Below are 12,504 nucleotides of genomic sequence, written 5' to 3' on the forward strand. Positions count from 1 at the left end.
AGTGAACACACACCTCTGCACCTGCTAGTATACAACAACACAGACAAACTTGCATGCACACACACATGCACAGGCAGTCTACCAACTTTGATGTAATTATTCATTATCTGCAGCCAATCTCCAATCACACCTTTTGACATTCAGCTAGAGGCAGGGGTTGATTCACTCTCAATTAAGGAGCTCTTTTTCTTCAGGCGCTGACATTTTTTTTCTCTTTGTTCACCACTGCAAGATTTTTTTCCCCCCCTGCACCTCTTAAAACACTGAACTAATGGTTGTTCAGGGAAAGGATTGATGGACTTGCAGAGGAGGCTGTCTCGCTTTTTTCGTATGCAGAAGAGACGTACATATAAGAATAGCCCAACCCAAACACAGAGGGCCAGAAACATGATGACGAGGGTATATACGATGGATAATTGATAAACGGGAGTAAATAAAACAGCCGAGGGCAGGGTATACAGTATGTATCAAAATTAATATTGTAAAATAAGATCCGTTTTCTTGCAGGCTCTTTAGACATTTATAACGTCGTCCAAAGAAAAGCAATAAAGCTGACATTCAATCATGGTGCATCATTTGGACATGCAATAGATTACCAAATGACTGTGATGCAAATTATTCATTACTGATATTAATATGCGTATGGCATGCCAGTTTTCCCTCATTCAAACCAGAGAATGAAATTATGATATCAAGACTGAGAGTACTGTCTTCATGTTGGCAGGCAGGTGACTCACAATACGCTTTTACAGATCAGATGAACTGAACTTGAGGCTACAGGCTTTACACATGCAATGCAATTTTAAAAATGTGTCTTTCAGTGTTTATAATCACAAAACTATTTATTTGCAATAATGTTGCTGCAGTCAGAAGACGCTACAGTTAAATTGTGGTATGAAATCTCAAGAAAACAGAAGAAAATGAGTGTGTACATCTAGCTATTGCTATGTCTTTGTACTGTAAAATGATTTACTGGCCGTTAACAATTTAGTCAAGAAAAGGAACTTCACATTGAGTGAAAAATGCATTTTTCTGTGCTACTACCTTGTGTCCCTGAGGGTTTTGTTAAAAATATGTATGTGTGCCAAACAGCCACACTGATGTCATGTCCTTCATATCTTTTTTCAATAATACTGTTTAAAAAAAAAAAAATTTAACACAGAAAAAAAAATAGTGATATTTTGGCAACACAGGGATGAGTCCTAAAACCCAGAAGTCAGTTTGCATATTAGCGCATTGGGGTCTATTCTCTCAAACTCAATGAGGATTTTGAATGGGCTTTTTGCTAGATGCCTGAAATAAGGTCAAGCTTAAGAGATGTTCGCATTTTGTTGTATGGCATAAAATATGTTAGTTAATATTCCCACGTTCATTTTGGAGTTTTTACATGTCCTAAAAAGGCGGTTGCTAACAAGTGGCTAAATGAGACTACACTGGTTGTCGGGGACGACCACTCTCTCACTAGTCCGCCTCACAACCTCTAGGTGTGTTTTTCAGTGCTCTTGTAGATTGTAAATCATGTTAATAAACAATTTATTAGGCTACGGATTCGCTTTTTGCATTTTTTGTGCTAAGCTAACTGTCAGATGGTGTTAGCCCCATATTTACTGTACAGACATGATATGTATCATTCTTATCTAATTCTCAGCCACAAAACAAGAATGCATTTACCAAAATGACAAACTATTTCTTTAAGGAGCTTGTTAACCACCAAAAAGGAGTGCAGTGGAGCACAGTGACTCTTTTAGGCTCAGTCTTAATATATATTTTAATCTTAGCAATGCCTCAGATGCCAAATTGGATACACGTTACCCTACAACCAAACAAATCCTGTAGCTATATCTGTGTCTCTAAACGTATAGCTAAGCAGAAGGAACATGCACTCAAGGATCTAAGGTGTACAATTGGCAAAACATTGCCAAAATCACTGGTGGTGTCAAAGAAAACAAGACACATGTCATATTGGAAAAAAAACATTCATCTTGTTCTTTATCCATCAAGTTTACAATAATTGTTTGACAATTTAAGAAATCTGCTCAGTCACCTTCTTGCTGAGAGGCAGGTGAAAAGATTGATACCACCCTCATATCTGTATGGTGAATACAAAGCTACAGCCAGCAGCCGGTTAGCTTGAGATGTGCAGCCAAGCAGCACACCACTGCCATCATCATAGTCTGTGCAGTCGAGTCGTAGAGACGTGATGGTGGCTTGCTGCTATTTTACTGCTATTAGCACACTGCCACTCCATCTGTCAAATGTAGCAGCTCAGTCTACTGCAGCAAACTCTCATCCATTTTTTTTAGCTACTTTACTCTCCCATGCTGAAAGAACGCAGGACAGCAGTAAAAAAAAATATATATATATATTCTAGTTCCTGGTACATGAGGAAATGTTAATCGTTAACTGGACTCACTGCTGGAATGTTCCACTTGGAACAAGGATGATGACTGGGCGTGAAAAGCTGCAGTGCACGGGCCATTTATACCAATGCAGAAGGAAGGAAGGGAGAGGTGGACATTAGCGTGTGCTTGGCAGCAGTCCAAGCCAACCCGTGGTGTGTGTGCTTCTATCTGTGTGCTGATTGATGAAATGAACTCTGGGTCTGGGAAATTGATTCTGGCTGAGGCTGATCTCCCTCTCTTCCCTTCATGGCTTGCTTGCTGGTCGGCTTTCTGTGTGCACTGATTTCTCCTCCCTCCTCCCTTCCTGTTCACCAGTCGGTTCCTCTCACTTGTTTTCTCTCACTGCCGTTGAAGGCTGATCTCAAAATGGGGGGAAAAAAACAACACAAACAATCTTGTTCTCTCTGTCCTCTCCGATCTTTCTAGATGTCTCAAGGCGCACGTGAAGCTGTTGCATCATTTCTGTATTTCTTTTGCCCGTTTCATTTGACCCACCAGCCAAATCCTCCGTCTTCTTTGAAAATCTCTGCAACCTTCTTGTTTAATATTTCATGAGACCTTCTCTCTCTTGTGAGCGGGTGGTTGTGTCTGTATATGTGAGTTACTGAGGGATTACCTTTGTGCTTTTTGTTTTATGTCTTACATTTAATCTCACTATTGTACAATTCCCAAATAGCACCACATTATTTATTTATCAACGGCAGAGGCAGACTTCAATTTGAAAGAATAGAAACTTACAAATAAAAGCATTTCTCTAATATATGTCTATTTTCTAAGTCATATATTGTTGTATTTTAGAAAGATGCCTCCTAATTTCTGGCCTGTTTTGATTTGCTGTTAATATTATTTGCTGGCAAAGCAAAAACAAAACTTCACCTGCTGTCTTCACTACATTTAGTGGTGTTTATTGCACAGCGCTAACTTTATCAGAAATGACTTATTTACCATTTATTTACTGTCACTACCATTTACTCACACAGTCATGAGCTTTTGGCTTTGGTTTGTACAGTGGTATTGTGTTTATTGTCTTTTTGACGGAACTTAGATAAGTCAGTCTTTCTTTTTTTGAGTTGCTTTGCAGTGTAGCACTGAATCAGACTTTAGGAAATACCTCTCTCTGAATTGACCTATGATTGACCAAAGGGTCCCATCACATGTTAAATTATCTAAAAAAAAATTCTGTAAGGTAATCATGGGTTTTTGCCCACTGATGCCAAACTAAACCTGCCTACCCTGGCTCTTAAAGCCTTCCAGTGCATAGAGAGATAATGTAAGCTTTTAATTTGAAACCTTGTTTAATTTCAGAATGGACCTAATTTTATGTTTTAATTTTACTAAACTTGCATTTAAGCTCATACTTGTCACATCTCGCTGTGTGTGAGTTATATATTTATATGTGTGCAGGAACTATTGAGTTTCATTGACATCACTTAAAATCCCACACACAAAACAGCACAGTCGCAGCAATTTACATTAATGAGTGAATGAGAATACTTTTTTGATGAAAGGAGAAACACATGGCGGCAGATTGTTAAATATGACACGTGTCATTGTTGTGGAGATGGAATTAGTGCTGTGAAAATCAGCACCAAGATGAATTTACAATAAGAGGTAATGACTGCAGGTAAATCCATGCATTCTCAAAATTGAGCCTTTGAGATATAGGAATTCACAGTGTGTGTATGCCCTATATGTGTATTAATAGACAATTTAAATGTAATCTAAAAAACAAAGATTTCCTGAAGATTATGCTAAATGAATAATCATAACCATGAAATCCTGAGCGTTTGAGAAATGCTTCCACTCTTTCCACCCAGCAGAAACGGCTCACACAGATTATTCAAGCAGAACTCTGCACCACGGGCCAGATGAGGAGGTCTCTGTTTATGAGGATGTGGTTATCTTCATCTTTCAACAAATTGACTACTAGGGAAATTTTATCATCTCGTTACATTCCTGAACGAGGAGCCTCCCTCCGTTTCGCCTGCTCTAAGGTCATCCTGCGCTGTGACACTCCCCCTAGTCATCTTTGCATGCAAAGGTGTCTTTTTAATGAGGGGTCGGAGCTCAATATCCTCCTTGTCTCCTGAAAATTCACACTCACTTGGCTCCTACTAAGGCGCAAGATATAGTTTTTGTTCTTTTATGTGTTGAAATAGCAGTATTCATGGCATAATTGACTGTAAATCCCAAACATTCTACTTTAAACCAAAATAAATGCCTGAGGTAGAAGCCATTCGGAACTAGCGTGTTTGACTTTGGTCGGTACAACATCGATGGACATAATCACAGTAATTGGACCATAATGTCACTGCCTATAAACAAGCTGCCATTAGTATGACCAAAAGGCACAGAAGGCAGGCCGCTATTTTCATCATGTTTGTTCGAAAATCAAAGGGCACAACAGAGAAATATTCCTGCAGGGGAAATACAGAACATAGGGAGTTGATCATTATACACTTTGTAGCTTTATCAAGGCCAAATCCTGTTGGGTGGAATTAAATTGGCTATGACATGTGGCAGACATCACTGTTTATGTACTGAGAAAGATTCAGAAGTAGTCACAATCAATGACTGTTTCATGTGCACAGGATGAACAGAGTCAGGGAGGATCTGTTTGTGAATACGTAACAGAAATAGTAAATTAAGCTGTTAGAAAATTCCCTGATGTTCCTAACGAGATGGAAACCTCAGCACCAGGTGAATTCAAGTGCCATCTACTTGTTTACCACTTAACCAAGATAGAGGCCCTCAATCAAGCCAAGAATCACTCCTCATCTCATTTAGACATCAAGCTCAAGCCAAGTACTTCTTTTGGACTATGTACTCCTTCATAACACCCACACCTGCACGCACACAATCTGCCTTTTCCCAAAGTACTGTTGACGTCTGTTTTCAGCACCGTCTTGGAGCAGAGGGACAGCAGAGGCAGGTGCGCCTCTCATTTGCTTTGTATCCCTCTGCTAATCCCGTTTATGTCAACCACCAGGGCCCCGTTGGAGAAAACATTGCCCAATTTCCCTAATCAATGAAAGTCCCTCAAAGGCTGGCAGCGCGTGCAGTCAATGCCTGTGTTTACCTAAGGCCACAGATGTTGCTCTATTATTCCGGTTCGTCAAGTGAAAGCTCTTCACTGTTGTTTGGATTTGTCAGCCCAGAGAGGGAAGGGAACAGGGGAGGAGGTGTGCAGCTGAGCAGTGTGTACAGTCATGTATGTTAATGTATGATACATATACATATGAAATATGAACCCAGATGCAGGCGAAAAAGCAAATAAATGCATTTATGTCAAAAGAGAATACAGACTTTTCTCAAGCAGTCAGATCAGCATCTTAATCCAGACTACAACACCTTTAGGTGACCATGAAATTTTGACCGTACCCTTATTGTATGAAGCTCAGTGACTATGATGTTGACATTCGTTTTTGTGTGTGCATGAATTAGTAAAGTAATAACATCATCCTGCTTCAAAACAAATTCAAAAATAATTACCCTATGTTGTGTGTTAATTACAAAATGTTGGCATGCAAATATGGCGAACATGGTAAACATTCTGCCTACATTACATCTGTATATTAATATTGTTGTTATAAGCATGTAAAAATCTAGCAAAAAATACTGCCTTACAGAGATGCTAACATTTTTTTTTTACTCTTAGTCAGATTGATGTATCAATTTTATTTTAATCAATGTAAGCTAATAAGATAGTAAGATAGTAAGATAATTTGCAACCTGTCAGTAGTTAAATGTGTTAAACTTTCCACATCCCATGAGGACCAAAAAACAACAATATGTGAGCATGTCTCTTAATATTTTCCAGGTTCCCTCAGCACATTGTTCCTACTGAAGGTGTACATTTTTAATTATGGGTCACAAATGTTCAGTTTCAGATCATTGTAGTTTTTACCAAAAAAACAAATTTAGGACTAAATAGTGCAATTGTTGGGACAATTTTGAGTTGTGGTTTAATACAAATGGTGTGCCAGTGAGTTTGTATGTGTTTGTGTATTTGTAGTAGGATGGTGTGTAACTCAATGCAAACTGCCGTGCCCATGCTTGTTGAAATGGAGACATAAACCAGGCAGTGCAACAGTGTGGTTCAATATGTTTTTCATTTTTTTGGTTTACAATGGAAACATGTATCTATTTCTAGCTGTGGCTAAACAGACATAGGTAAAAGTCTATATATAGGATACCACCAGCCTTATTCCGTAAGCATTTCACATTCCCAAACACATCTACACATGTGCGCACACTCAAGCGTCTCCAAACATATATTCCAGTTGGATGTCATTTGCACAATCACACAACTTCACGGTGCCTTTTGATATGCCTCAGAGGAATTAAAGCAAATACACGTTGCTTGATATGCCAAGCATACATATAACACAACATCTGCCTTTAATGTGCAGCTTTACTGGAGCCATCTGTATGAGAGACAGGGACATCAACTTATCCCACAGTTCTGTTGTCAAGGTAGAAATGATTCTGATGACAACTAAAATGTCACCCCAGGGATAACAAAATCACTCAGTAGCCCGAGAAATAGCTGAGGGAAGCGACTGAGATCCCCCTAAATTAGGACACACATGTATTATGCATCAGGGAGAATCATAACATGCCATGACTTTGGCTGACTTAGTAGTTAGAAGTTGACTTGCTGGTGTAATGAGGTCACTTCTTTTGGCTTTTAAGCATTTGCTGAGAAATGTAGCCGTGCATTACATGCCTGAGAGCTTTATTTTTTGACTGATGTTATCCACTTATGTGGGTTATTTCACCAGAAAGCAGTGCTGATGTGATGGTTTAAGGGTGTTTTTAAAATGATTGAGACACCTGAGAAATCCACAATGGATTTATGGCTTTTGAAAATATAGAAATTCTCAGCCGCATGCTCAGGCAGAATGTACTTGAGGAAGAAGGAGAATATCACAACACACTGTGCATGCAGGGGACAATGATGACATACGACTCATTAATGCAGGTTTGAAGCACGATGTTCACTTGGATGCAACGTTAATGATACTAATGAAATTTGACCCTTTGATTTAGCATTACCATAAATATAGTGTACAGACATGCATACTGCATATCTATATTATAAATGGATGTAATTTATTTTCTCTTTATTTTGTCAGGAACTTTCAACATCAAAAGGTCAAACTTCAAATTATATGTTAAAAATGAAAATGACAGGGAATTTGCCACAATGAGGGAATGTAAAGTCGGTTTGGGGGGGAAAATTTGGTCCAAATACCTGAACATAAAACCGGCAAGATCGCTCTCTTTTCTGCAGCTGCAACCGAAAGAAAATGCAAGAATTAGCAAAAGGTTAACAACAGTTCCACTTGAAGACATTTCCTCTGCTTGAAATACAGATTTGAAAGTAGTGAAAGAGAAATGCTCTGGCAACAATCACGTTCATAAACTGCAGTAGTAGTATGTACGTTAATTATACACTATCTTAGAAAAACAGCAGACTCTTGTGTTAATTAGCACTAAAATGAGACATACAAGACATATGGGAATACGCCTAAGACACTGTTAAATGTGATTTCAAGGTTATTATGTAATTTTTATTTTTCACTTGACACATTCATGTGAGAACTCTGGAGAGCTGTTTATCTTCTGAACCTCTGCCACCATTAAAGGCGAGTTAGTGCTGACAACAATTAAACATACCTGAAAAATGACAGGAGGCTCAAAGAAACGCTGTTAGCGCTGCATGGAGAGTGAATAATTTTAATTGAGTTCTGATACAAGCAAGGTAACCAACAGAGCTACTGTGTGGCTTAACAGCTAGGTTCTGGTACCATGCTAAATCCCATGCAGATTAGCTCCAAAGAGTACCGTTTCCCCATAAAGGAGCCTCTTGCTCGACATCACAGCCCACTCTTCTGGAAAGGCTCCCGTCCGTACCGTTAGCCAGCTACCCTTTGATCATGAAAACGACACTGATCTCACCGTTTGCCAACTCAATCCTTTCATTGTCTGCTGGCAGAGAGCATTGTGCTTCGCTATCAAAAAAAAATCTTTAATTCGCTTAGCTCTTTGCAGATTGTGTCAAAATGATTGAACTCGGGAGGTAAACATCAGCCACTGCCAGAGCAGAAAGGAAGAGTTCTGTGAGTGCCGGTGCTTCAAGGGGAGAGCTCTCAGTGGCAAAGGAAGTGGAACACAAGGAATAATGTAGGGCCATTTTTATCCATATATCTACCATACTGTGTTTATCAGAGGTCAAAGAATTCTGAATCTTAGGTAAGCCATAGGCCTCTTGAATAAATTATTGTGGCTTTAAGAGCTTTTTTCATCTTCTTCTTTGCACCATTTCCTCATGTTTACAAGAGAAACTAAAGACTACAATAACAATCTCGTCCACAGTCTCAATCTTGAATGTTGGCTTTTACGAGAAACCTTTTTTTCAAGAGGTATTATAAACTCTAGTTGCTCCTCAATGTGAATTTACTCATCACATTCCCTTCTGAGGCCTTTTGGCCATCTTTACTGCCTCCCCTCTCCATTGGAGAAAACTGGCACTAAAATCTCAATGGGGACATCTGTGTCTGTTGCGGCAATGAAATAAAAAACCGTCCCGGAAAAAACGATCTGAGAACAGGTGTTCATGTTCCCCTACAAGTGAAGCCGCTCCAGCAAATTAACGACTGACATTTTGAATTTCACTGATGTTTGCTTTTCTGTTGGCTGCTCAGAAGACAGAAAGTATTATTTTAGCTCGCTTTGCCTGAGTGCCCCTTACTGTGCTCTGTTGTGAATTGGGGAGTAAATGCATTAGTTTCAGGTTCAGCAGAAAAATGAAAACTCTACCACAGCTTAGATCTAGCCCAATGAAAACCTACCCCGTCCCATTAGAAAAATCAAGTGGAACAAGTGTAGTGCTTTTGACGAGCATGACATATGGATAGCATCTTTTAAACTACATCAAAGTTAAATCGATAGCATAATACATGTTACTGGAGTAAGAGACATGCCTGAGCTTTCCACTCAAACTGATGGTGCGTTTTAGTATGCACTGGACCACAGGAAAATAGTGGGTATTATTTTATCTGACAGCACTGGGCCAAATAGCAGATCATTAAAAAAATACCTACTGTTCAGGTTCAACTGTATTGAAGTTTCGTGATAGGTAGAGCTTCACTTTGGAAATTCAGAAAGGTTTAGGTGTCAGACTGGAAATGCTGACTTACAAATTGGTGCTTTTGAGTCAAATTGTCCACTCAAAATGTCTTTAAGTTGAATCTGCTCTTTTGCAAAAGTGTGGACGAGCAGGGGAATAGATCACCTTTCCCGGCTGGCCAAGTTTATCCAGCTTTTAAGATAATGAGCTGTTCCAATATTTCTACTTTTTGTACCTTGTTGAGGCTCCGTGCTGCGCTGTCTTTGCCCCCTGGTGTGAGGTTCCTCAGCTGCACGTCAAGGAGATCCACCAGCTGAACCATGGCCTTCACTGTGAAGGTGATGTCTCCTGCCTGAAGATTACGCTTAGTTTGTTCAGCCAACTCCCTGGCAATGACCGCAGCCGTCTCTCCAGCTTTCAGCTAAAAAAAAAAGAGGAAAAAACAGAAAATAGGAGTAAAATCGATACAAATTTATCCAAATTGTAACTGAAACATTTAAGTATCTGGTCTGGCTTCCTTACAGCTGAACAAACATCCATACAAGTCTCATTTCCTTATTATTTTTACAGATAATACACAACCTACACAGTGGAAAACATGACAAATTGCAATATACAAATGTGTAGCCCCTTTAAATGAATGCCGTTTAGCCTATACGTTTTCCCCAACTGCTGCTATATTGCACACAATTAATGTGGCGAGACGGTACCCAGCTGAGTGTACACTGGGGCCAATATTGTATCCGCAAGCAATTATGAAATCAACTATTGAGGGAATTTCCCTTGATAGCCTTACACCTTTATGAAACTAACGGGGAGCAGTGCAGCTTGGGGTAAGCCGTGTATATGTTGTACACAGGGGACAGATCCTCTCGGATATTCATTTTTTCTTATGTTCAAAAGCTTGTGTCATTTTTGAGTGTTGGGAATTGTAAAAAAGAACAAAAGAAACATAAAAGTGAGAGTTTTCCCCTTTGTGGTGTAAAGACTTCGAACAAGGATTGCTTGATATTGTTTTTGCAGACCTTTCTCTCTCATTATGGATATACGCCACACCCATATTTTAACATTAATACCACATTCAATAAAACCTCTCCACTGAAAGCCATTGTTAGATCGCGGCGTCGCAACCATAATTAAGCAGTGGCAGGTATAATTTAATTTGGGGCATTTAAAGGGGACATATTATTCTTATTTTTAGGTTTATACCTGTGTTTTAGGCATCTAATAAAACAGGTTTACATGCTTTAATGTTCAAAAAACACATTATTTTCGTTATACTGTCTGTGTGAATATATCTTTATACTTCTATCTGAAACGCTCTGTTTCAGCGCCTGTCTCTTTAAGCCCATCTGCTCTGATTAGTCAGTGTTTCTGCGTGTCCTGCATCTGCACTCTCTGCATCTCTGCACCACCTTTGCAGCGGGGGAACAACTAACAGCACTGAAGCAGCACCTATTCTTCAACTTCACACCTATTTATAGTATAATGGTAACATCACACCTTCAGAAAGACTTTTAGAAAGATTTAAAAATGCCACTTCTTACGATTTGGGGATTTAGAGTTTAGATGGTGGTCTTCCAAAACCAAAATCACAAGAGGAAAAATGTAAGAAATGTATCTAAGAATGTGTCTATTTACTTTAACAAATTTCCAAAAAAATACCAAGAAGTATATGGTCAGCTTATATGTTTGTGGTGCAGGTTATGTAAAAATGCAATGAATTAATTAAAACATGAGATTTGTGTAGTATTTTTGTGGTGCAGCTAACATCAGCAGCTCTGTCTTGATCTTTTTGGGATTTGGTTACAATAGTAAGAAAAGTATCTTTCTTTTCAGGTGAAACTTATGAATATCTAACTTAGCTGCAGAGACATCTGTTTATTGGCTAATGAGGCTCACCACAAACCCTGAAAGCTTTGCTCACCAACTACGTACTTGCTTTTTTTAAATCCTCGTTTTCAAATTAGAGTGTACATCTCAACCTGGCTGCTCAACCAACCTAATAATGTGAAGAGGTGACCCTTGATGTCAACATTTCCTACTTTTAGTTTGTGAGTCTCTACTTGCCAGACATGTAAATAATTGGGCCTTACCCGAGCTAATTACCTTTAGTGCAACGTCATATATAAAGGGAGCCATGTGAAATTAATCAAATCAGACTGATAAGACTTAGAATATATATATATATATATATATATATATATATATATATATACACATACATATACATATATATATATACATATATATACATATATACACATATATATACACATATATACACATGTATATATATATATATATATATATATATATATATATATATACAGTACAGGCCAAAAGTTTGGACACACCTCATTCAATGCATTTCCTTTATTTTCATGGCTATTTACATTGTAGATTCATCAAAACTATTAATGAACACATGTGGAATTATGTACTTAACAAAAAAGTGTGAAATAACTGAAAACATGTCTTATATTCTAGTAAGCAAAGGGTGGCTACTTTGAGGATATATGTGTATATGTGTTCATTCATAGTTTTGATGCCTTCAGTTAGAATCTACAATGTAAATAGTCATGAAGATAAAGAAAACGCATTGAATGAGAAGGTGTGTGTCCAAACTTTTGGCCTGTACTGTATATATATATATATATATACACACATATATACATATATGTATACATATATACATATATATATATATATACATATATATATACACACATATATATATATATACACACATATATATACATATACACATATATACATATATATACATACATATACACATACACACACACACACACATATGTGTGTGTGTGTAATAGTTAGTCTCAATTTTTAATGGTAAATAACATAAATGTGCAGTCAACTTGACTGAATGGAGAACAGCCTTTAGTTCTGATGCTGTCTCTCAGTGGTCTGTGTCTGTAGGTGCAGTAATATGAGCCTTAAAAA

At 38.2% G+C, this 12,504-nt stretch overlaps 1 protein-coding gene across 1 annotated transcript in view; it reads right to left on the reverse strand.

The window, feature by feature from the left end:
• The window catches only part of LOC131990219 (adhesion G protein-coupled receptor L3-like), a 229,100-nt gene that overhangs the window by 57,824 nt on the left and 158,772 nt on the right, over positions 1-12,504 (reverse strand). The window contains exons 10-11 of the mRNA XM_059355625.1: positions 9,773-9,958; positions 7,660-7,698 (exon numbers count right to left, since the gene is read on the reverse strand). Coding sequence (XP_059211608.1) covers positions 7,660-7,698; positions 9,773-9,958 — 225 coding nt within the window. The remainder of the gene's footprint in view (positions 1-7,659; positions 7,699-9,772; positions 9,959-12,504) is intronic.

Source organism: Centropristis striata, chromosome 17 (assembly GCF_030273125.1).
Source record: "Centropristis striata isolate RG_2023a ecotype Rhode Island chromosome 17, C.striata_1.0, whole genome shotgun sequence".
NCBI classification, from domain to species: Eukaryota; Metazoa; Chordata; class Actinopteri; order Perciformes; family Serranidae; genus Centropristis; species Centropristis striata.